Source organism: Onychomys torridus, chromosome 22 (assembly GCF_903995425.1).
Source record: "Onychomys torridus chromosome 22, mOncTor1.1, whole genome shotgun sequence".
NCBI classification, from domain to species: Eukaryota; Metazoa; Chordata; class Mammalia; order Rodentia; family Cricetidae; genus Onychomys; species Onychomys torridus.
Window position 1 is genome coordinate 42,337,403 of NC_050464.1, and position 25,616 is coordinate 42,363,018.

General features: G+C 50.3%; 1 protein-coding gene across 3 annotated transcripts in view; it reads right to left on the minus strand.

Annotated features, from left to right (window-relative positions):
* Galnt9 (polypeptide N-acetylgalactosaminyltransferase 9) overlaps window positions 1-21,028 on the minus strand; it is a 73,771-nt gene extending 52,743 nt beyond the window's left edge. The window contains exons 1-2 of one of the 3 annotated variants that reach the window (XM_036171970.1): window positions 20,443-20,504; window positions 2,238-2,350 (exon numbers count right to left, since the gene is read on the minus strand). Coding sequence is in view for 2 of the 3 variants with exons in the window: in XM_036171969.1 (XP_036027862.1) it covers window positions 20,443-20,683 (241 nt within the window). In the remaining variant the exon portion in view is untranslated. Of the gene's footprint in view, window positions 1-2,237; window positions 2,351-20,442 lie in introns of all 3 variants that reach the window. The other 2 variants (XM_036171969.1, XM_036171968.1) reach the window with 2 other exon arrangements.
* Window positions 21,029-25,616: the final 4,588 nt, after the last annotated feature.

Consider the following 25,616-nt stretch of genomic DNA (forward strand, 5'->3'; position numbering starts at 1 on the left):
AGCGGGATGGGGGCTGAATACAGCCACGGGTAGTGTAAAATCTGACACAGTGAAGAGAATGTGTGAGAACCAGGCAGCAAGGCAATCACAAGGTGTGGTGGTGTGGTGTTCCCCACAATATTGTGCACCCTAATAAATTTACCTGGGGTCAGAGGACAGAACAGCCACTAGAACACAGCCAGAAATGGTGGCTAGAAAATGGGTCAGAGCAAGCCATAGCAGAAGTTGGGCGGTGGTGGTGCACTCCTTTAATCCCAGCACTTGGAGTTTAAGGCCACATTGGAAACAGCCAGGCATGGTGACACACACCTTTAATCCCAGGAAGTGACGGCAGAAAGTAGAAAGATATATAAGGCGTGAAGACCAGAAACTAGAAGCATTTGGTTAGTTAAGCATTCGGCTGGTTAAGCATTCAGGCTTTCAAGCAGCAGTTCAGCTGAGAACCATTGGGATGAGAACACAGAAGCTTGCAGTCTGAGGAAACAAGACCAGCTGAGGAACTGGCGAGGTGAGGAAACTGTGGCTTGTTCTGTCTCTCTGATCTTCCAGCATTCACCCCAATAACTGGCCTCAGGTTTGATTTTATTAATAAGACTCTTTAAGATTCCTGCTACAACAAGGTGGGGAGGCTGGGATGGTAGTGGGTTCTTAAGACTGCAAGGGACAGGGAGAGACCAGCCCCAGAGTCTCTGCAGGTGGCACAGCTTCCAGACACTGAGGTTTTAGTTCCGTAAAACCCACTTTGGGCTTCTGCACCCCAGGCCTTCATTTGTGGTCCTTTATTTCCACAAGCCCAAGAACAGCAGGGTCAAGCAAATGCCCACTCAGCATCATAAGTGTTCAGACCCCATATGCTGATGGTTGTGGTCCGTCTCATGGGACTCCCAGACCTTAAGACACCTGCAAATAGCTGCATGCATCGTGATCGGTGTGTATGGGAGTGGAGCACTTCCTCTAGGCCTGGCCAGCAGAGATAGTGGCTGTGGGCTGCATGTTGGCCAACACTACTACCTGTTGCCTCTGCTCCTGTGGGTCTGTGCACTTTGATGTGGGGCTAAGAGAACCCTCAGAGCAATGACTTCAGCAATGGCTTACAGAGAAAGAGCTGTGTGATGGGGTAGCAGTCAGCTCTGGAGGGAGCTGTGGGGATGGAAAGCAGTGAGAACCCAAGTTCTATCTTAGAATATGGAGGCAACCCTCAGTGACCACAAATGTGGCCTTGTCTGTAAAGGGGGTTGTTGTTGATATCATTAAGTGGGAGTATGGAGATGAGATTGTTCTGGATTAAGAAGCCCTAAATCTAGTAGCCAGTATCCTCATGACAGGCACAGCACAGCAGGGAATGTGATGGCAAGTCTAGGATCCCTGGATGTCTAGGACCATCAAGAGGGAGGTCAGGGGAGGAAAAGCTACCCATGCCTCCACCTCAGTGGCCTGCAGACTTGTCATTTGTTACATCAGCCCCAGGAAATAAGAAATTAAAGAAAGAGAGGAAGCTGCAGGTGAAGAGGAGGGCCAGTGGTGATGTCTGGCAGCCTCTGCTCCTCCCTGCACTTAGCCAACAGACCCACTGTCTGCTTCATGCAGAATGGTCTGAACAGCTCTAGTGGACCACTCACTTCCACGAGGGCCTTGCAGCTGGGAGTAAGTCTGACCATAGGTCGTCATCGACATTTACATGGGACCTGCTGAATGCCGGTCTGAGAGACAACTCTAAAGAGTATATCCATCACTGTAACATATGAGCTCTGCTTTTTATCCACAATCCTATGCCCTTTTCCTGCTTGGAACTAGGACTCAATGCATGCGGCTGGAGCAGCCGTGAAGTGAGCATTAAGCGCTATGCATGACAGGGATTCAGATGGGCTTAGCCCTGGAAAATATCCACCTCCCTCTGGAGCCCATGTGCCACAGAAAGATGACAACACAGGGATGCTCTTCAGCGGTGGTTCTGAAGCGTACTGAGACAAAGAACTCAAGTCACATAGTCTCTGATTATCAGAGACTGAATTCTCTCCCATAGAAAGGCAAAGAAAGACAAGCTCTCAGCACAGGAAAACTCAGGCTGCCAACTTATCCATGGGCCTGCCAAGAAGAACCCGCTAGTGTCTCCTGGCCAGGCAAGAGCCCCCGCAGGAACAGATGTGCTGCCAGCTCCCGCCAAACCCCAGCAAACTTCCCTGCCCCCAGCAAACTCAGTTCACACTTGGCCAGCCCACCTCTTCCGCACAGAGTACCTGGGCTCGTGGGTGGCTGTGATTTTCAACTTGGAAGGCTGTGTGGCTCTGGAGCTCCCTGCTTCTCTTTGAGTCACTGGTTTCCATCTGTCACCGCAGCAGCAGCCAATGTTCTGAGAGAGGAAACAGCCTTGAGTACACAGGCTGCCAGCCACAAGTCCATCCCAGAGGAAGAAGCAGAGGAAAGGCCTCTGGGGAAAAGGGTGGTTGACCTTGAAAGTGAAGGTGTCGGGTATGACAACCAGGTCCAAGGGGCAGCTTCCCCTAGTTGCAGTCTAAGACCATCGGGATGCAGACATCTCCCATGACACCCAGGGCCATCAGAAGCCCAGAGAAAGGATTCATTGTTAGCTAGGATCTGATAGTGGCAGTAGGTCAGGACAACATGTGTTCACTGAAGACAACTAAGAATGTGACAAAGAACAGAACCAACTTCTAAAAAGTAATAAACAGGGCTAGAGAGGTGGATCAGTGGGTAAGAGCACTAACTACTCTTCCAAAGGACCCAGGTTTGATTCCCAGAACCCTCAAAGCAGCTCACAACCACCTCTAACTCCAGTTCTAGCTGAAATGACATCACCTTCTGGACTCTGTGGGCCCAGGCACACACTGTCATACACAGACTTACATGTGCACCAAACACCTATAAATACATTTTAAAAAATTTAAAGTAATAAACATCTGATGAAGTATGTCACCCAGAGAGAAGGCAGCAGGAGTGTGGGACAGGAGAGCTGGGTAGTACTTGCACTTTGTCCTGATGGGGGCTCTGGATGCTATGAATCTGACATTTCAAGTGGAAGAAATCAGCAGAGTCATTTTATCTCCCCAAAGCCAGGTGAGAGTGAAACCTCCGTGTCCAGCCATATATGGAAACAATTTTGGACTTAATGACCTAGAGGGTGGACTAAAGGACCAACCAGGCAAGTCCTCGGGAGCCCAGAGAAACAACCTTGGCCCCCTCCAAGGGAATCCTCTCCATCCTCAGCCTCTGCAAAACATGCTTACAATCAGATTTCATGACAATGGCCACAGCCTGTATAACAAGGCATATAAACAGACAAGACACAGTGAATGAATCCTGCAAGAGCAATGGAGGCTGACTTCAGACAGTGGTCCTCATTTTACCCCTGTGTCCCCAAAGTACCAGTGGCCTCCATCTTTGTCCAGCTAGCAGGACCTCACTGTCTACAGTGGGGAAATAGCCACTGTTACCTTCCAGGATCTATACAAAGCTTCCTTCACGGTTCCGAGACCTTGGCTGCCAATCTTGTAGAGTGTGTGGGTGGGTCAAAAAGACTGGGGACAAACAGGACATCCCTCCAGCACCCCTTGCTCCTCTCTCTCTCTCATGCCCCCTAAAAGTACAGACTTACTTAATGTACCTGGCTATTCATTTGGATGATCACAAAGGACAGGTGATAATGACAGCCCTGGTTTGCCTCTGTGGATAATGTCTGTCTCATACTGCTTCAGTTTTATCCACTCTCTCCAAATACAACAGCTCATTTCATTATAGTTAGGTCTTTTAAGATTCCCCGGGGACCCGCACTAATAATAGGTTGCCAATAGCATAGACCAATATCCTTAAATGATGAGGTCACTAACATTTTGCAGGGCATAACAGTAACTGGGAAACGTCCTCAGAGACTGTATCTGATAAATCCTCCCATAGAGCTTCTGAACTCAACTGAGAGAAAGCGGGGGAGAGGGGGGGACTTGAAGCCCCTGGAACACAGGATTTCATAGCTCTTCCCTACATTGTAAGCCCACAAATGCCACACAGCTTCACCATATAGCAACCAGCCACCCCAGGATGGGTCTAATGATTATTGGCAGCAAGGACAGGGTGGTCTAGGGTGACCTTAACAGTGACACTTGAGTGAAGTGGTGGTGGACATCATAGTACAGATATCCACCCATCTGTCCATGCATCCATCTGTCCATCCACCCATATATCTATTCATCTATCAACCACTTAGCCATCCATTCATCCCACCAGGCAATATTTATCTACTGCATGTCTGGCATTATCCTACCCATTTATCCACATCCTCCATCATTTCAACTGTCTTTTCTAAATATTCATTATCATTTCTGAAGATCAACTTGGTTTCACCAAGCCCTCTCCAGGCCTCATATTTAATCTCATTGATCCAATCACAGGGAATGATAAGTCACATTTCACAGATGTGGAAACCAAGGCTCAAAGAGAGACCATAACTTCCCCCGAGGTCATCCAGTTGGAATTTGGGTCCAGATCACGCCAACACCAAATAGCTCGAAGGCCTCCCCTTCCATGAAGCCATCTGACTTGTCATCAAAACATCGCTCCCTTGTGCTCTTGCGGGTTTTCACACCTCTGACAGCACACCACCCTCAGAGAACAGTGACACTGGCTACTGCTTCTCACACCTGACTGGAGGATCTCAGAGAAAGGCCAGTTTGCAGAGCTCAGCATTGCCCTTGGGCTCAGGGCACACAGGGCTCACATCCACCACCTCCTCCCCAGTTCCTGTGGAAGCCTGAAACTCACGACTTTTGGTTACATGGAAGCATCAGAGAAGAATACCATCAGGCTGGATGAGAGATAGCTCAGGGGTTAAGAGCACTGGCTGCTCTTGCAGAGGACCTAGGTTTGGTTTCCAGCACTCACATGACAGACAGCTCACAATAGTCTGTAACTCCGATTCCAGGGGATCCAACACCCTCTTCTGGCCTCTGTAGGCACTGCACAAATTTGGTGCACATATACTTAAGATAAATAAATCTTCTTAAAAATTAGTTTTAAAGAACAATGCCATTGATCCTGTGGAGCTGGGTGGGAAGGTCAAGTGGTCAGTGAATGGCAGAAATGACAGCATTGAGGAAATGGTAACCAGAACCCATGAGAGTCAGATCTTTCCTGACAAGAGACCCCTCATGCCAGGCACTTCTCCCAAAGTCCCATGCATTCTTCCAGAGGTGAGCACCTACCATCCCATTTACATAGGAAGACACTGAGGAACAAGATATCACTCACATAACTGAGGCTTTGCAAGCACAGAGGTGGGGCCAGCCCAACTATTCAACCTGTGGGAATCACACACTCCACTCCTGCCAATCAAGATCATCTCTATGTTCCCAGCCACCGTCAAGTGCTTGAGCGCTGGAGTACCAGCAGGTATTTCCCACAGCTTTCTCGGAATGTGTGGTAATTCCTCCGTGCATAGCCCAGACACTGCCTATGATCTGCCTACTTGAAAGTAAAACCAAGAATTGCTTGGCTTTAAATTGGAACATGAAGGGGGCTGGAGAGATGGCTCAGCAGTTAAGAGCACTGACTGCTCTTCCAAAGGTCCTGAGTTCAATTCCCAGCAACCACATGGTAGCTCACAACCATCTGTAATGAGATCTGGGGCCCTCTTCTGGTGTGCAGCCATACATGTAGGCAGAACACTGTATACATAATAAATAAGTCTTTAAATTGGGACATGAATAGAGTGACTGATGATTGTATATTAAAATAAAAACAGTTCCAAGCTGGGCAAGATAGCTTAGTGGGTAAAGGCATTTGCTGCTAAGCCTGACCTGAGTTTGATCTCCAGAACCCAGATGGTAAAAGGAGAGAACTACTCCCTTAAGGTTCCTCTGACCTCCATGTGTGCACATTAGTAACCACATGCACGTGCATGCGCACATACATTACACAATGCATAAATAAATGTAATTTTTCAAAATAATAAAAATTTAAAAAATCCTTCTTACTGCAATAAGTAGGAGATATGACACCCAGCTCTGACCCAACTAGGTCATGTCTCCTTGGCCAGGCTCAGTGAGGTATGGAGGTCACACCTGGGTTCAAATCCCACCTCTGCCATCACTGATCTGTGAGGTCTCTTGGGTTCTGGTCTCCTCTTGAGCAATACAAGTTAAGGACCAGTGCCATCACAGGTGTCTGTGAGGACCAAGAGTGCACACACACACACACACACACACACACACACACACACACACACACATCTTTGTGTTTACAGTAGTTTGATTTTTATTTTGTTTGTGTGTTTGAGGCTCACTCAGAACTGAGAGCAGGTAGGAGACATGGAACATGGGAAGTGAGGCTGCTTTGACCCTAAGACTTTCTCCAAAGGGGCCAGCACTCACCAGTGAGGCTGCTGGGAACAGTGCCCCTGAGAGTCCAGGCAGCCACCTGCCCCAGCCATCCTTACCGCTGAGGTCTGTTGAGTCCTTGGTTCCATCTCAGAAAAGGCCTGGTAGTGGCAGAGCACAGCACTCTGGGGCATGAAAAAACACATCAGGATGGCAGTTAGTCTGGTGTGCTCAGCAGCCCTGGGATTCTGGCCTTAAAGGTAGTGCCACAGCTTAAAAACACTTACCATTGGGTTGGAGAAATAGATCAGTGGTTAAGAACACTAACTGCTCTTCCAGTAGACCAGGAGACTCTGGTTCAGTTCCCAACACCCACATGGCAGCTCACAACCATCTATAACTCTAGTTCCAGGGAAGCCAATGCCCTCTTCTGGCATCCACAGGCACCAGGCAAGTAAATAATATATGGACATATATTCAGTTTAAAAAGCACCCATACACATAAAATAAAAATAAAAAATTAAAGACCATACTTCCCCACCTTGTAGACTGGTAGTCTCAGTCCAATAAAATCCAATGTTCCTACCTGAGCATGTAGCACATTCTGTAACACCCCTACCTGAAAGGAAACATGCATTCAAACACATACTTTAAAAAGCTGTCTACGGGTCGGGGATTTAGCTCAGTGGTAGAGTGCTTGCCTGGCAAGCACAAGGCCCTGAGTTCGATCCTCAGCTCAAAAAAAAAAAAAAAAAGAAAAAGAAAAAAGCTGTCTAGTGTAGGGAGCTGGAGAGATGGCTCTGTGTTTTAGAGCACTGGCTGCTCTTCCAGAGGACCCAGGTTCAATTCCCAGGATTCATATGGCAGCTCACAACTGTCTGTAACTCCAGTTCCAGGGGATCCAACACTCTCACACAGACATATATACAAGTAAAACACCAATAAAATAAATAAAGCTGGGTGTGGCAGGGCACGCCCTTAATCCCAGCACTCAGGAGGCAGAGGCAGGAAGATCTCTGAGTTTGAGGCCAACCTGAGCTACAAAGCGAATTACAGGACAGCCAGGACTGTTACACAGAGAAACCCTGTCTTGAAAACAAACCAAAACTTTTAGTCAGACATAATGGCAAATGCTTTTAATCCCAGCACTTGGAGGCAGAGGCAGGCAGAGTTGAAGGCTATCCTGGTTTACAGAGTCCCAGGACACCAGGGTACACAGAGAAACTCTGTTTCAAAAAAATATATAAAAATTACAAATATTTTAAAAACAAACTGTCTAGTGCCATAGAGGTATCTCTAAAGAGAGAGACTGAGGGAAGGAGAGGAAGGTAATTTACAGGTCTCAGCCCATGCCCTGATTCTTGCCTCCCTGGGAAAATGGAAAATCTTAGAGGAAAGTCCAGCCATGTTATAAGTACCCTGCCCCACAACTTTCAGAAGGGGGCTGTCCAAGGTGTTAGTGAGTCTTGCTTTCTCCTTGCCTGGGTCCCCAATCAAGGACAGGGGCCATCAATCCTGGGCCCTCTTGTCTTATCAAATGTCCAGCAGTCCCAACCAATATCCAATAATACTGCCTCTTTCCATCTTAAAGGCACACGCTCTTTAGCCACTGAGTACTTTAACCTATACTGACCTGGCTCTCTGGAAGAGTGACTGTGGTCAGGGAGATCATTTGAGTTTGCACAACTGACGGATGAGATGAATCAGTATCTTCAGAGTAAGGGACCAGGAATATAGTCCACCCATACAGCAAACAACACACAACTATCACGCACTACATTCCACACTCTGCTTTGGCCCAAATGCTCCCTAACTCTAACAGCATTTGAAAGAAAATACAGACTCAGAGTCTCCATAATCCGGTCCCCGCTGACCATACATACTCCATGCCCTTTTCTGGCCACTCCTTGGGCACTGCTGCCCCAGGACATCTGGGCACCACTGAAAATGCCAAGACTTCCCACCCCTACTTCAGCCTTCTGCTTATCTGCTTTCTCCTAAACACTGAACACGGCTGAGCAGTCTGTGCATACTGCTTACCGGACAACACAATAGCAGCCGCTACCCAAAGCTGGGCATGTACACCTCAAAAGGTGGGAGTGAGGGTGAGGGGGCAGACGAGACAGGTTGCTTCTTGGTTGGGATGGGGAGGGTCCTCATGTGATCTTGGGGCCTTGGAAGTGGAACGGGGTGGTATCTGGAGACAGCAGGCTGCCGACTATAAAGATAAGCATGTAGTGCCTCTAGGCCCCAGGAGAATGACAGCCCCCTGGGCCTCCACTAACCAGTCTTACTTACTCACACCTGGGTCTGAGCCTACACCAGGCACTAGACAGAAGAGGCACATCTCTCTCTCTCTCTCTCTCTCTCTCTCTCTCTCTCTCTCTCTCTCCCCGGCCCTCACCAAGACATGGGGCCCATGGAGCTCTTGGCATACTTTCCTCAGGGAAGTATCCTGCACCTGCAGCATGGCCAGGAGCACACTGGAAGTTGGTGTTATAGGAAGAAACTTAGACTAGGTATACCACTTCAACATGGAACTCATCTGGCCAGGGCCACCAACAGAGGCATGATGGTGGTGAGAAGGTGACAGACAGACACTGGTGGACCTGCTGCATGTATCCTCAAGAGGGTACTCAGAATCCACACTGTAACCAAGGTTGTATATTTTGAACAAAATATATTACATGAATCTTCTCAGGATTTACTCTGATTGGTTGTATTAGAAATTTGAATGAGAATTTATTGGGTTTACATGAAAAAATGGGCTCAGCTAGTCATACAGATTGGACACCTGCATAGTGTTCATTTGAAAGTCACAGAGTGCCCGGCCAGTCTCTGCCATGTGGCCATCCTGCCTCATCCCCTCAGCCCTGCTTTCTCATAAGCATTAGACATAGGCAGAAAGGCTCTCCCCATTATCTCTCTCAGGGATGATCCAACTTAGGAGTAACACTGAGCCCCAGAACTGATGCTAGGACCTTCCCCAAGGAGCTCACAGAGAGAGACGCTTCATGGTGAGTAGTGCCTGGGAGACACCAGTGCACGTGATCCCCACCACACAACTTTGCATTCATGTATGCCCTTGGGCCAGGACCAGCGATCTCATGGGCTCCACTATCACGTGATGAAGAGCACAATGTGCTGTGTCCATGCATCTGCCGAAAGTATTAACTCAATGCATAGCATCTATGCTGTACCACAGATCTGGAGGTTTTCTAAATGAATTAGAATGTCTTCCACTCTCCTATCCTCCTGGAAGCTGAAAGCCACATGGCCCCAAGACCTACAGCCAGAGAGGCCCTGAAGAGTACCTAGTCCTCTTAAGTAAAGCCTTCTCCCTACCCTCCTGCATTGCAGCTCAGACCCCTCCTAAAGACGCAGGTACACTCAGCAGGAAGGAGTTGTCATTGGGCTCCATGGCTATGGAGCAGGGAGTCTGGAGTAGTATCTGGAAGGTCCTGAGACAGGGCCTCATTTGTTCCCAGGCACAACATCAAGGCCTGGAACAGCACTGTGAAGAACATTTGTACTTGGCATATGTATTTTAAAACACACTGCCAGCAGCTGAGGCACTGAAGGGGTCTTGTGGGCTGGATAGAGGGCTGTGGCCTGATTTAGTCAGTCAGTGCTTCCAGGAACCATGCTGTAGGCACCAGGTGGCCCTGACCCAGAAAGAGATGCTGTGGGGCCTGAGAGTTGCTGCACATTCTTTTGATGGTCTGTGACAAAGGTGAGCACTACCCAAATCCCTCCTGGGCCCAAGGGTCCAGCCCCTAACACCAGGCACTCATACCAACAGGGTTGGCAATATAGTACCCAATCAGCCCCAGGCAGAACACAGAGCATGCACACTGCGCCTAAGTATGTGGGCCACAGGGACTCTGCCCACCAGCCAGCAGGGAGGGTGACCAGCCACCCTCCCTACACAAACACTGTTAAACCATGATAAAATGTCACACTGACCTGTGCTGCCTCCCTCCCCAGACACCCAAACACCCAGACTGTCTTCTTTGTTCGTTTATTTTCATCAGACTGAGAGCCGCAGGGTGCTCTGGCCAGGAGCCAGACCCAGAGCTGGCTGTGTCTCTCTACCAACTCTGTCACACTGATGGCCCCAGGGAGGACAGTCAGGCTGGAGCCCCAAAGAGCACCATACTTCACCTTCCTTCCTCCCCACAGTCTTTGCAAACTGGTCAAGTTTACACTATTCAGCGGATTCCCTGAAACTGACTCATTTTTGAATTAACTAAATTTGTCCTTCTTTTTAAAAGTCAAGAGTATAGCCAGGTAGGTAACTTTGCTTAAAACCATTCTTATGAAATACATTTTAAAAATATGACTAACTTCTTTGCAAATCACACATACCTCAAATATGATGACCTAATTTTTGGTGAATAATGTGTATGATTAAGCTAAAACAGGCAAGCTCACACTGGAAGATATCAACTATCACATTAACTATGTCAGGACACAGTTCAAGAATGGAGTTGTGTGAGGAGATTTCTCAGTGCTTGTGAAAAAACATCCAAGAAACCAAGAGTCTTGTAAGCTCTCTTTAAAAACACAAAATTGTTCTTGGATTATGCTTTCGTGCCTCTCCCAAGTGGATCGGATAGGAGTTAGCTCACTTCAGATCATTCATTACAACTGCCTATTGTTTGTATGTATGCCTCTATGGAACGCCATGTCTTAGCCAAGAGCGCCTTGCCCTCTACACTTTACTCATGTGTCTCCTCTAAACCCTCAGAGTAGAATTGTCTGAGCCTCTGAATGAAGTTGTCTAGTGCATGAGACTTTCGTCCGCCTCATTCATCAGCTCCACTCTCCCAGGTCCCGCCCTCCTCTAGAGCAGTGAAAATCAAATTCTCAGTCAAATTCCATTCATGGTCTCCACTTCTCGATCCAGGTCTCTAAGGTAAGCAGTGCATTGCTACCAATGAACGACATCCTGCTCCGGGTGGTGATGGTGCACACCTTTATCTCAGCATCTGGGAGGCAGAGGCAGGTGGATCTCTATAAGTTTGAGGCCAGCCTGGTCTACAGAGTGAGTTCCGGGACAGCCAGGGCTACACAGAGAAACCCTGTCTTGGAAACAAGAACAACAAAAAGATAACCTACATCGTGTATTGTTTATCAAAAATACTAGTAAATAGAAAATTTTAAAGTAGAGCAATGACAGGCAGTCATACCCCCACACCTAAACACACACACACACACACACACACACACACACACACACACACACACACGGGGATGGCCTCTTGGAGGTCAATAAGGAGGCTGCCTTGGAAACTGCCACAGGCTATATATAGTGTTGTTGACTCTGACTGGAAAGTTGGAGGTCCATGCTGTGAGTCAGACTCACTTGCCTGTTTACAGATGAGGGGTGCACATGTCACAGAGTCCCTTCTCTACAAAACATGTAGTAAGGCTCCTGTCTACAATAACTCCTCCAGACCCTACAAGACTCTCATATCTACTTCACAAGTGAAGAAACTGAGGCTCAGAGAGGCAGACGATGCCCACAGGGAAGGGCAGAACTGGAGAGGAACCCAGCTGGTCAATGGCCACACTCTTAATGAAAATAGGGGCGCTCAGCCAGGCAGGGCTTCCCTGGGGACGTAGCTGGAGTTGCAGCTGTAAAGGGCTGGTCTCTGGCAGACGGTGGGATCAGGGACAGTATTCAGCACCTCACAATCCATAAATCAATAAACTGGACACATAGGACACCTGAGACAAAGTCGCTGGGCCCTGTAGCTGCAGCACTGAATTTCGAAGCCCTGACTGGGCTTGGTCAGTCACAGGCCGTGCGAACCAGAGTAACACCCTCCAGCATGGATGGAGGGACAGTCCAGCTCTTGGGTTGCCTGGGAACCCTGCTCTTTCCCCTCTGCTAAACAACAAAAGCATCACTGACTGGGTCAAGCTCTTCTGGTCCGAAATATCCAAGAGAAATCATGGATGCTTTTTAAAACCTGTCAGTAAGGCAGAAGCATCGTCCTAGCTAAAAGTCCAGGTTTCTGGCCTGAAGAAGTTGCTTGATGGTTAAGAGCACTTTCTGCTCTTTCAGAGAACCCAAGTTCAGTTCCTAGCATCCATATTGGGCTGCTCACGATCATCTGTAACTCCAGCTCCAGGAAACACAAAGCCCTCTTTGCCTCTGCAGGTATGGCGCATGCACACACACACACACACACACACACACACACACACACACACACACACATGCATGCACACAATCTTAAAGAAAAAAATCAGGCATCCCTTAGAGCATTTCTATTGTCATCTCCCTAGGAATCTCCCAGAACCTCCCAGGAGCCAAGGAGCACAGCTGATACCTGCAGACCTGACAAGCCACTGAGGAGACCAAGATGACCTCTGCCTGCCTCCCCAAAGATACCTTATACAATACTTCTCTCTCCCTCATTATTCACTAGGGCCCTCACACCACTATAGGTCCTTTGCATCTGCTGACACCCACTCTATCTGTTTCCCTTCATTTATGTCTCAGTTCAAATGTTTATTGGAGAGAGTTCCTGGCTGTCCCTTTGTGTGCAGATCCTCAGCTACACAACACAGCACCATACCTGGGGGCCTGACATGGATTTCTGGATTTCACTCCAGTTGGAAGTGCGGAAGTCTGAGATTCAGGCATAATGAACAGAGTCCTGTCCCTGTGGAAGTTCTAAGGAAGGCACCTTGTCTTTTCAGCTCCTGGCAGATTCCAGAATCCCTTGGCTTAAGGCCACACTGCTCTGTCTCTGTCTCTGCCTCTGACCGTATAAACCATTTCCTGTGTCTTCTCTCTCATTTCCTGCATACAGGTGTCCATAGAGGCCTCATAAGGGAATCAGATCCCATGGAGCTGGAATTACAACTGGGAGCCACCTGATGTAGGTAGGCACTGGGAATCAAAATCCAGTTCCCTGAAAGAGCAGCAAGTGTTCTTACCTGCTGAGCCTTCTCTCCAACCCCCTTTTCCTCTTCTCATAGAGACAGATGTCATTAGATTTAGGCTCACCCCAGACGGCATAATCTCATCTTCAATATCTGCAAAGACCCTCTCTCCCTCCACATAAGGCCACATTCTAAGGTTTGGGGGATGAGAATTTTGGAGGACACAGTTCAACCCATATGACACCTCAAGTCCCTCACCCACCTACTTGCTCTGTCACTCACTCCCTTTGCAGATCACCTCTGCTGAAAGAGCTCTGTACCCACCCTGTCCTTATGTGAGGTCACTGCTCAACCAAAGAGGTGCATGAGAAGACCACTCCCTTCTGCAGGTGGAGCCTGCTGTATTTCGAAAGTATGGAATTTTCAGCACAGTTTTGGGTATCACCAGGCCCCTGCCAGCACGGGGTGAGTTCACAGGGCTCCTAACTTGAAAGGATCTCATGATAAGCACTCACATACTCCCCTCATACATCTCCATAGGGTACCCTGTCCTTCACCAGTGTGCACATCCTATGGAACAAAGGTCTGTTTTCTTGGTCAGCAAGGGCTGCGGAACAAAGAGCCACTGAACAATCCTGGGATGCTCCATAGAGAAGGGGGCAGCAGAGAGTGCTTGGGAATGGTGCTAATGACCACTTTGCCACGTGTTAGCTACAATGCCGTCTTCCTCCCAAAAAAACCTTTGAAATGACTTGCAAAGTGAGCCTCTCCTTCTGAAAAAAATTTAAAGGAACTGTCACACTCATCTTTACAGAGTTCAAGGACCCTGCTGAGCAAGTGGGAGAATGCTAACTCTGCCTCCCTCAGCGGTCCTTACCTCTTCCTGCTGGACGTTACACCTGTTCCTTCCCTATCAGGGCATCTTTTCTGAGACAGAGTGAGGTGGATGAGCTGGTCTCGAGACCCAGAGCTCACTTGCATTTCTTTGGCTTTTTAAAAAAATTTTAATGTGTATGAGTGTTTTAGCTGCGTGTACGTCTGTGCTCCACATGCCTACGGTGCCTGTGGGTGCCTTGGAACTGGAGTTACAGATGGCTGTGAGTCGCCATATGGGTGCTGAAAATTAAACCCTGATTCTTTGGAAGAGCAGTCGGCCCTCTTAACCACCTCAGCCCTCACCTGCCTGTCTGTGGAGGCAGATACAGTAAAAGAATTCGCAGAGGCTCACTTTATCCAGTCTCCGACGAACGAATGATAAATCATCTTTTACAGTTCTGTAGTGTATCTGTAACAGACTGAAATATGCTGATTGCAAGCCAGATTGTAAACATAATCATTCCACCCCAGTGTATCCTGAGGCCGGGGCCACCACCTGTGAGCGCTTTCCTACAAGTTGGTCCCTCCTCCCCGCCCCACGTCTGTGTAGATTGCAGCCCCAGACTCAGCCAGACTAGGTCCACTGCTCACAGGGAAACGGCATGGCAGTGTGCTTCAGCTCCACGTCATATGGTTGCTTGTCGTATGGAGGCTCAGGGGTCCCCATACAACTGTGTATGGTCTGTATCTCTGATGAAGACGGGTATCCAGAAGACTGTGCAGCCCATCTGGGAGGAGCAAGGTGTAGCAGGAATCTTAAAACCACTCCAGCAAGGTAGAACCAAATTGCTTCCAACTGAAGAAACCATAACCCAAACCATAACCAAAGCCGCTCTAAGAGTTTTGCACAGCGTAGACAGAATGGCAGCCATCACACGCCCTGACCTTCCCAGCTATGGAGCCAGGGCCATCCTCCAGCGGGACAGTGACTGTTTGACTTTCAGTAGTTATTTGTCAGAAGTAGGCAGGCTGTAAAAGAGGGAAGGGTGGGCAGAGTCCAGCCAATCCAACCAATTGCAGCTGTTTTCCCAGCTGCCACCACTCTTGCCACTTGGGGAGGGGGCATGTAGGACCATATACTCTGAGAAGGGTAACAACCAATGGGCTTGAGCTGAGAAGGCCACCTGGAACCAGCAGTGGGCCATTTTGAGGAGTAACACTTGCAGGGGAACAAGAACCCTTCTGCCTGCAACCATGTTCCCTGCAAATGGGGCATATCCTCCATGTTTCTCCAGTGGGCAAAGTTCCAAAGGGGCCCCTTTCCAGAAGCTAAGACCCCTGCATAACCAGAGGCTCAAGAGGGATGTGTGCTGGACCTGCCAAGGGAGCCTGAAGCCAATCCCCAGGTCCAGCCCCACACCCTCCTCCAACCTCATCATCTTCTTGTGCCTCTGTCTGTTACCACCTGTCTTTGGTCCCCTGCATAACAGAAATGGGCCACCCCTTGTAAGGACATCCAAGAGATAAGCTCACTGTACTCAGCCAGTGTTCTAAGGATACAGATACATCTGAGCATATGGCCATTGGTAGGACAGAGATCTGGGGCATGTCCTGTCACACCTGACACAGCAGCAGGTGGGGGACTGCCACATTCCCCAGCCATAGCATCAAGCCATCCCGAACTCCAACACCTCACCTCAGGCTCAGTCCTCACTACTCTGAAGCCAAAGGTTATAAGGAAAAGCCATACCATTGCTCGACAATCCTCCCAGCCTCCCCTTCCTTCCCTCTGGCCTCTGCTCCAGCTCCCAAAGGCCTTTATAGATGGTAATTCATTGTGCCCAACACGAGATGGCTGGGAAGATCAGTGCTGACCGGAAGTCCCAGCCTTGCTGCCAGGAAGGCAACTCAGAACTCCTGCCCTTTAACAATCGCCACAACCAGCCCCTCCATCTCAACCCTACATGAAACCTACTTCTAAAGCTGTGCACACTGGGATTGGGCTGCAGGGCACACTTCCTGGCAGGAAACAGACGAGAGCTGAGTAACCCAGGATTATAGCATGAGAACAATCATGCTCCTGCGGCGTGGCTCACTCCACATTCCCTGCATCCCCTTCACTCAAGCTGCTTCCTTTGAATCTCGACAGCTGTGCAACAGTGTGTGACCTTCCACAACACTTTCCATTCAGCACTCTGCCAACAAGCATGGCAATGGAATACAATGGCCTAAAATAATCTTATTCTCAGCCAAATGTGGTGGCACATGCCTCTGATCTCGCTACTCAGGAGGCAGAGACAGGGGGGTCTCTGTGACCTTGAGGCCAGCCTGGTCTACATAGAGTTCCAAGGAGGCCAGGGCTATGTAGAGAGAGACCCTGTCTCTAAATAAATAAATAAATAAATAAATAAAAATCAAACTTATTCTATTGAAAGCAATGTGTAACTCAGAGAAATGCCCATTTACTCAAATATCCAGGAGTGTGCCACCCTGCCTGGGTGTCAGGCCCTAGAGATGCAACCACAGAAAAAACTATTCACTTAAAGGGCACCAAAGGAGCCGGGCATGGTGGCACACTCCTTTAATGCCAGCACTCAGGAGGCAGAGGGCAGGTGGATCTCTGAGAATTCAAGGCCAGCCTGGTGTACACAACAGAGAAACAAGCCAGCTGGGGCTAGACAGTAGAGAGATCCTGTCTCTAAAACACCAGAAAAGGAGGAGGGGAGCAAACACAGCAGTCTGCACAGGTGTTGCAGTCAGGGGAAGAGGCACACCAGCACTTCGTCAGGAGAACTAGACCAGCACCCCAGAGGAGGGCAAGCAAGTATTTACAAAGTAGACAGACACCATCTGAGCCAGGACTTCTGTGGCTGGCATCTGGGGCCCACATTGAGATCTTCTGGTTTGCTTTTAACTTGAGTTTGTGATAATATCAGAAATGCAGGTCCTGCTCTCTCTCCAAGCAGCTGCTGCCACCAACTTCCTAGACGACCCTGGCAAGTCACTCCACTTCCTGGCTCCTAGTTTTTCTCTCCCAACCACAAGGCCAACCGCAGCTTTGAATAGTGCAACTGTAAGAAGGCACGGCGAACACACGTGGGCTGGGGCAGCACAAATGAGAGAGAATTAACAAGCACATGTCCTCTGATTTTAGAAATGACCCCTCAAGAACAACCGTCTACCCTAGCGCAACTTCCACGCCTTTCTTCCTCTGGTCACTGGGTATGTAGGCCAAGAGGGGACTACTTCTGAATTCAGGGCACAGCCCAGCCCCCCAGGGCGTGAGATCCTGGGCCAAATGGTTTCCTCCACCCTATGAGGCTTTCAGTAGCTGAGTACGGGGCTGGGCTTCACAGACTCATAGAGGGGCAAACCCAGTACCTACAAAAGCCTGAATTCGCTGGGCGGTGGTGGTGGCGGTGGCGGCCGCGGCCGCGGCCGCGGCCGAGGCACACGCCTTTAATCCCAGCACTCTGGAGGCAGAGCCAGGCGGATCTTTGTGAGTTCGAGGCCAGCCTGGTCTACAGAGCGAGATCCAGGAAAGGCGCAAAGCTACACAGAGAAACCCTGTCTCGGGAAAAAAAAAAAAAAAGCCTGAATTCCCACTTCCCAATCACTAGGGGAAAGGGGTTGAAATCCTGGCATCAGATTGGAAGCAGCACCAAGCCTGGAGGATTTAAATTTTACTGCTCCTGAGAGCCTGGACCAGCTGCTCACACAGCCATGGACACTGGGCTTTATGTGCAATTTAAGATATTCAGAGGATGAGTTTTTCCCATAAACATTTTTTCTTGCCTTGAGCGCTGGATTTAGAAGCAATTCTCAAGCACACATGAAAGGGACCATACACCATTCCACACAAAACGCTTCTTCCCAGTCCTTATGAGCCTGAGTCTGCACCACACAGGGGTGCTCTGCTAGGGTCAATAAGACATGTCATGAGGTCACGGAGCCAAAGAGAATGAGGAGAGTGGCATACCCAACACACCGAAGCACCCTCCTGTGCCTCCTGGCTCAAAGGAAGAAGACACCCCTCGCTCCCCAGGACTTCCTCTTTCTTGTTCATCTCCCCAGCCAGGAGGGAGTTCAAAGGGAGAGTCCAGGCAGATGTAAGCAATTGCTCCCTCCTAGTGTTTAAATGCAGTTGAGATAAGGTCCAGGTAGAAATCCTTGGGGGTCAAGCCCACATCTCCAGGATCTAAAATAGAACAGGCTGTGACAGGAAGAGTACCTGGCCTCCTCCAGGAAGTTCATGTGGCTCCCCTCCACACCCCCCACCAGAGGCTTTGAACCAGACCGGGAGTGGGATAAGGATGCCTAAATTAAATGACTTCATTTAAACTGACAGCCCCTGAAAACTCTGTGCTCCCCCCACCCACAGAACCCACCTGAGACCAATGCTAGACTTAGGTTCTGCTTATTTCCCTGGACAAATATTGAGTGACAACCGAGTTGAGACTCTGCTAAGCATATGAATCAGAGAGGAAGGCAAGCATGCCTCAGCACCGAGAAAGAGGAGAAAGGCGAACTGGGGAAGGCAAGGAGAAAAGGGAAGGGATTTGCTGAGTGGCGGTGGGGAGGAAAGGCATAAAGGACAGGTGAAGAAGAGGGGACTAGGAAAGGAAGAGGGGCAGAATGGAACTGGCAGGGGCAGAGGAACAGAGAGGCCAGGGGGGAACTTCATTCTGTTCTCGTCAATGTCAGCAAAGTTGACCGAGGGGCCCAGCTTTTCCTTCCACCAAATACCGGCCCCTCTTGTCCTTGGGGAACTAGAGAACAAAACAGCTCATGAGGCCGGCTCGCCAGCATGATGTTATACAAGCTCAAATGGTGCCAATGTTTTTATATAATCCTCTGGTTCACCCCATAAAACAGACCATAACACCCTGGCAAATACACTTCAATAAAGCTCCGTGCTATTACGGGGCCCAGCGTCTTCCAGAAGATGAATCACACCGGCGGCATGGCCAAGCCACTGCTCCAACTCAACTTTCTTCCTCTGTGCCTTCAGCTGAATAGCTGACTGAGAAGCCACGGAGCTGGTCAGGACTGCCGTGGGTTCCAGGAGCTCCGTGGGTGGTGAGAAAGCCCTCGGGAAGTTAGGGTTTTGTTATCATGAGGACACGTGAGCTGCCTGTGTCCCCAGATGGCACCTGGTCCCTCGAGGCTGTGCTCAGAGGTATGCCTGGAACCCAGTTCTCTCAGGAGTTCCCAGGTGACACTTTTCGCAGCAAGCAGGCAACGTATGGCCTGAGCCCTGCTGAAGACGACGCCCACCCTGCTGAAGATGCCCAGTAGGCTGTAGTCACAGCCTGCTGAAGACAGTTCCCAGCACTTGCAGAAAGAGGTTTGCTGGAGCTGCCTCTGCCCAAAGCCACAAAGCACTGGAGAAGCCTGCTGGTGCGGTAGGCTCACACCAACCTGAAACCTCACGGAGCTGCCCTTGGGGACAGAGAAGGTGCATTCATCTTGCACCCAACATGTAACTATTTTATTCCCAACAGCTACCCCATCTACTGTGACCTGCTGTGACCTGGCTGAGCCCCCCACCCCGCCCCACTTTCCTCATGAAAAAGCAAAGAGGCCACCAGAAGCAGACACTTTCATGCCTCAGGGGTTCCCAAGCACTGTGACCTCAGTCCATGTGAGCACTTGGCTCCTACACATTCCTGCCAGACACTTGAATCCATCTGTCAACACAGCACCAGTGGTCTCTCACACTTCTCCTACAACAAAACTTTCTGTGGGAGCCCTGAGCATCCTTGAAAAGGGCTATCCAGGCCAGAGGGCACAGCTTCAATGGAAAGGAACCCTCTGTGCCCTGCAGTGAGGAGGATGGGATCAGCCACTTTAGAGGGGCAGCCGTCATGCCCTCCTCCCATCTCTCCAGGGAGAGAGGAGTGAGTCCAATCTAAACCCACGGCTTGGAAAGATTCTTTGGGTCCTTGCTGTGGACCTAGATGTCACCCCCACTCTCACAGCTCTGTAAGATACCCCTGGCCCCTGGCTGTGAACTGGCCACTGTTGGGACCTGTCACGGTGGATCTAGTCACTGCCTGAGCCCCTCACTACTCTCCTGGCGGTGCCTTAGAGGCTCTTCCTTGAGAAGTTCGACTTCTCTTGGGTAGTAAGTTTGGAGTCATTGTAGGGGAGGCAGGGGACAGTTCCCAAGTGTTCACAGGAAGAATGGATGGTGCGGTCACACTATTACTGCCCTCTGCCAATGAAGGCCTCTCAGACTTCCTGCTACCTCCTGTATTCCCTCTGCAGGACTCAGAGTAGCTTCTACCCTGGACCCTGGAAGATACTGTGGGGTGGATGTGAGCAGCCGCTCCTGGACACAGTAATGTCCTGACACAGGAACCTTCCTCCCGTCCATCCCGGGGCACCCGCGGCTCACCATTCAGCTGGTTGTAGACCACCTCTTCCAGATGGTCCAAGCGCTGCAGGATGGCCTCGCGGTCGGCTAGAGCACTCGCTTTGGAGAGCCGATTGCGCATCCGGCGATCGGCTCCTCGCACGACCTGCACCAGCGCCTCAGAACGGTCCTGCAGGCGGCAGTACACCGAGAAGAGGATGATGCCCACGAACACCAGGATGTTGACCGTCAGCAAAGTTTTGATCTTCCTGGCCACCGCCATGAGCGCGGCTCGGACCGGGCCGCCTCACCCTCCGGGCATCCCCGGAGCCCCGGGGCCGCAGGAGCCTGAGCGCGGCCGGCCGGGATAGGGACCATGGGCCGGGCAAGGGCGGGCGCTGTTCTTTCAGCACCGACACGCGGGCTCCACGCTCCAGGCCGCCGCGACCCGCCCTTCCTCTCCAGCGCGCAGAAACCGCCCGGGGCTGCGGGCACGAGGCACCGCCCGCATAGTCAGCAGGGCCCGCCTGCCGGGAGCTTCCTGGGCCAGGAGGCGGCGCGAGGCCTTGGCTGCTGCGTCCCTCTCCTGCGCGCTCCGCTCGCTCCTGCGCGCCCGGCTCCTGCGCGCCCCGCTCCTGCGCGCCCGACTCCTGCGCGCTCCAAACCCCGGCGCCGGTGCGCAGTGACGCGGCCTGAGCTCATCAGCATGCACGCGGCGCCCGCTGCCCCGCCCGCCGCCCCAAACCGATCCCGCGCGCCACCCCTGGCCAGGATAGGCCCGCCAAGAGCGAGGCCCAGAGCGCGGTACCACGCAGAGTCTCGGACCTCCCTCTACACCCCGTGCTTAACTAGGGCGATAAAACACACGCTTGATCCCTACAGACACGAAGCCTTAGGGAACGCCGGTCAGGACTGTGCTGTGGGCGCACACCGGGGTGTGGTGAGGTGCCTTTGTGGGCGAAGGAGTGAGTCAGAGCCACCTTGATTTGACTGTGGCCAAACCTAATCTGATTGGCCGCCCTCGTCTGGGACCGAGGGATTAAAAAGAGTAGAGGAGGCTGGAGACTTGAGCAATCCGACTGCAGCATCAGGACCAAACAAATAAAAGAAAAGCAAATCTTAACCAGGCTCCCCAAACCCTCAGAGCTCGGGTGCACGCTCGGCCGGAAGAAAAACAGCAACAAACGCCAGCCTCCCCAGCTCTAATTTAGCCCCACATAGGCAGTTCTGGATAAGACCGCTGGAATCAGGAGAGATGACGGAAGTCACACAGCATGGGTTGTTAGCCGGGATCGCAGGATATGAGCTCCTGTCTGCCTGGTTACCAGTGTATCCACAGTGCCTGAAACGATTTCTGACATGTAGCTGGTGCTTAGCAAATATTTACTGAATGAATAAATGATGGAGCATTTATTAGGAGCTTACTTTGTGGTGGGTCTTTCACACAGAAAGACAAGGTCTCTGGGACTTTGTAGCTCTTGGTTCTGCATGTGAGTGTTTGTGCATGCATGTACCTGTTATGTGTGGCTATATCCACATGTGTGCATGCATGTTTATGTGTCCATTGTGTGTGCATGTGCCCATGTGTCTGCATATGTACCTGTGTTTGTCCATGGGTATGCATATGTGTTCATGTATGTGTACTTGTGTTTGTGTGCGCGTTTCTGTGTTCATGAGTCTCCTTTGTTAGTGAATGTGCACATGTACAAAGGGTTTATGACATGTCTCTACATGTTTGTGCGTATTTGTGGTGTGTCTTCATGGTGTATATGCACGAGTAGTATGTGACGTGTCTGTATGTGTGTGTTTATGTATGTATGCATGTGCTGCGTCCTTATGATTATGTGTGTGTGCAATATGTGATGTGTGTGTGTTTGTATGTACCTATGTGTTCATGTGTGTGCAATTTCTGTGTATGCATGTGTGTGTTGTGTCTTTCATGTGTGTCCATGTGGTATCTGTTCACACTTGGGGTGAGTGGGTAGAGGTTCTGGCTCCTAGTTCAGGCTCTCCTCCACACTGCCTTTTCCATAGGCCAACATGTCCTGTGTAGCTTGAGGACATTCTACCTCTTAGTGGGAGGAATGAAAGTCGCACTGCTCCTTTCCTGACTTTTACAGAAAATATGTCACTGCAGGGATTCAGGGGACACAATCAGGGAGGCCCCGACCACTGGGACTGAGGCCAGCACGCCACAGTTACTCGCCATGGATCTTGCCTGCCGAGATGGAGCCGTTACACCTCACACTTCAGGAATCTTGGACAGCAGGGTGACTCACAGACACTGGACTTCTTCCATGAATTGTCATCCAGTGTATCCACAGTGCCTGAAACGTCACACACAGAACAACACATAGAATCCCGCATTTGGTGTAATGTGTTGTTCTGTGTGTGACACACCAGGGTCTGAGATGTTCACAAGTCTGCAAGGGCAGCCTTGGAACCATAGAACAGAACTCACACAGCTCTGTGCATAGGCACCCTTCTGAGCCAGGGTGGCTACTAACCACCTATCTCTAACAGTCATTGGACGGAGATTGAAATGGGTATAGCCTAACTTTCCACCAGAGAAAACTGAGGCTCCAAGGAGAATGTATCCGTGGCCAAGGTCATGCTGGCAGGGAAGCTTTGGTCTGGATTTAAGCCCAGACAACTTGGCTCCAGAATCAAATTTATTAGCCACTGATGTTCAAATAAAAAAATCAAAAACTTTTCATTATATGTTTATAGAAAGTGATATGAATGCGGTTCATGTGAATACCCAGCAGCAGGTCCTGAGTCAGTATTTGGCTGGATTCCATTGGCAGTGTGAGCACACGGAACCCGGGGGTGAGCGAGAGGAGACTCGTTTGAAGGTCTAACCTGGGTTTATTGGCTTTGGAAGAGCTGCAGAGTGCTTGGTGTTGAATACAGCCTGGGGTCACGGGGCATGCAAAAGCAGCACTGTTGGGGAGCAGAGAGCCCTGTTTGAGACATAATGCCTGAAAATGCATTTGTCCCCCAATGTCCTCTTCCACGGTCTCCTGCAATACCAGCTCTGTCTTTGGTATCCCTCAGTAAGAAATGTCTCCTGAGTCCCTGAGCCTCTGTGGGCCACAGTGACTATTGCACATGGAGTCATCACCACAGGTCATGGGAGCCACAGTCACTCTCTGGGTGCAGGCTGCAGGAAGAAAGGGCAGTGGGAGTTCGGGGTGCCCTTAGAGAGACACTGGGGTCACCTTTTGGGGAGATGGGGCACTGTGGGGTGCTCAGCCTCAGTCATCTTCCACAATTTTGCACTGAACACCTCTCCACAGACCAGTTCCCTGCTGAGCCGCACACAGAAGTTGAGTCACTAGCTGAGCTCTTGTAGGTCATGGAGAGAAAGGAGTTCCCACTCAGTTTGCCCACACCACACCCGTGATAGACTAGAGCTAACATGGGAATGTAGTCAGCTCTTCCATGGGTGTGCACAAGCCTATATTCCGTGTGAATATCTCTTAAGGGTGGACACTCCTGGGGAGCCTTGGGGCTCCCACCAAGCTTTCCATGGGCTTTGTGCTTGCTTTGGTGGTACCTCACTGAGGTTTGGCAGAAGCAGAAGAGTGAACATGAGCTGAGGTCTCCGGCTCAGGCCAGATGTCACACGGGTCATGGAGGATGCGTGTGCCACTCAGGTGAGGCAGAAGCTCCAGGCTGGGCTCTGCCTTCCCCACAGCCCCTGTCACAGCTGAGCCCCACCCAGAGCCACCTTTATCTTTCCCTGCAATGCTGCCCTTCCTCCCAAGGGAAGCTGGGATGGGAAGAAAGCTACCCCACTGAGAATTACACCAAAGTACTCACAGCCCAACCTACACGGGCCACAAGAGAGCAGTGTCCTGGATCTGTGAGCTGGTTAAAAAGCAGAAGGGGCTGGGCACATGTATGTCAGGACTCTGTACCTATGGTGTGTGGGTGGCTGCAGAACCACGTCAGGTGGGCTGACGTGTAAGTTGAAACAGCTTATGCCTCCCGGCAGCTCCCTCCCACTACTAGAGCAACCCACCCAGGCTTGAGGTCAGTACTGATACTCAGCTTGAGGTCATTACTAATATTCATTAGTGCATTAGCACATCAGAACGGCTAATAGGTACCAAAAATGTCTTTAGACAGAAACACACAAACCAGGGTCACGTATGGCAGGCTGATGAAAAGGGTATACCAGAGACCTGAAGGAACCTGAGTTTCCAGCAGAGCAATCACCTCATGAGCATGATAGAGATGACTCCTGAGGATACTGAGAACCCACATACAGACACACACACCCAAGGACCGCCCCACCCAAGACATCACCTCAGCTCTTGGATCCAGCTATGCCTAGAGCTCTCCATTCATTGCACAACTTATGGTTATATAAATCAATATATTTCCTCTTTTGATTAATCTAGTTCGGGCTTAGTCTCTGTTGTTTACTAATAAAATCTGCCTTACTAACTCCAAATCCAATTTAGCCAGAATGTCAGCAGAGGGTGGGGAGTAGAGGGAGGAATCTTTCTTCTGAGATCTCCCCAGGCATCAGAGAAGGACTTTCATGGACTTTGCAAGGATTATAAGGCCCACTGCCTAAACAGACAGCCAGGCTCAGCATGCAGGACATATTGGGAGACTGAGAACAGCAGAGTAGGGACAGGCCAAGCTGGCTCTCCCAGGTCATCTTTCTCTGTCTGCATAATGATATTCACATTGTCTCCCTCTCCCCTCCTGGCAATCTTTCCAGCCCCGGTTTCCTCACAGAACTCCCCAGAGATAAGCCACAAAGCACAACTGTCGTAAGGAAGATTCATAGCTGGACTGTACACGTGTGGTGCTCGCAGACACTGCGCCCAGTGCCATCTTTTCATTTTATTTAGTACCTGGGAGCAAGCTGGTCCCGAATCACATTTATGCATTCTTCATAAATCAGCAGGCTAGAAGCAGCAGCACCTGCCTTGGTGTCCTTGGCCTGCTCTCAGAGTGGGTGGCAAGTGCCCAGGACAACATGCCCAGTTCAGAGCTTTGCTCTCATACCAGGGGATCAGTGATCAGCGGTGGCTGGGAGAAGGAGCTTTGGTGAACAGGGATTTCTGGCTAACATCTTCACCTAAGGGTTACAGGATTCTCTCATTGTCTGCATCCACATGGCTCAGATGCAGCATCCTAGAGCTTGTAGCTTCCTGAAGCTCATAGGGACTGGCCCTGCAAGCCAGCATCTTTGT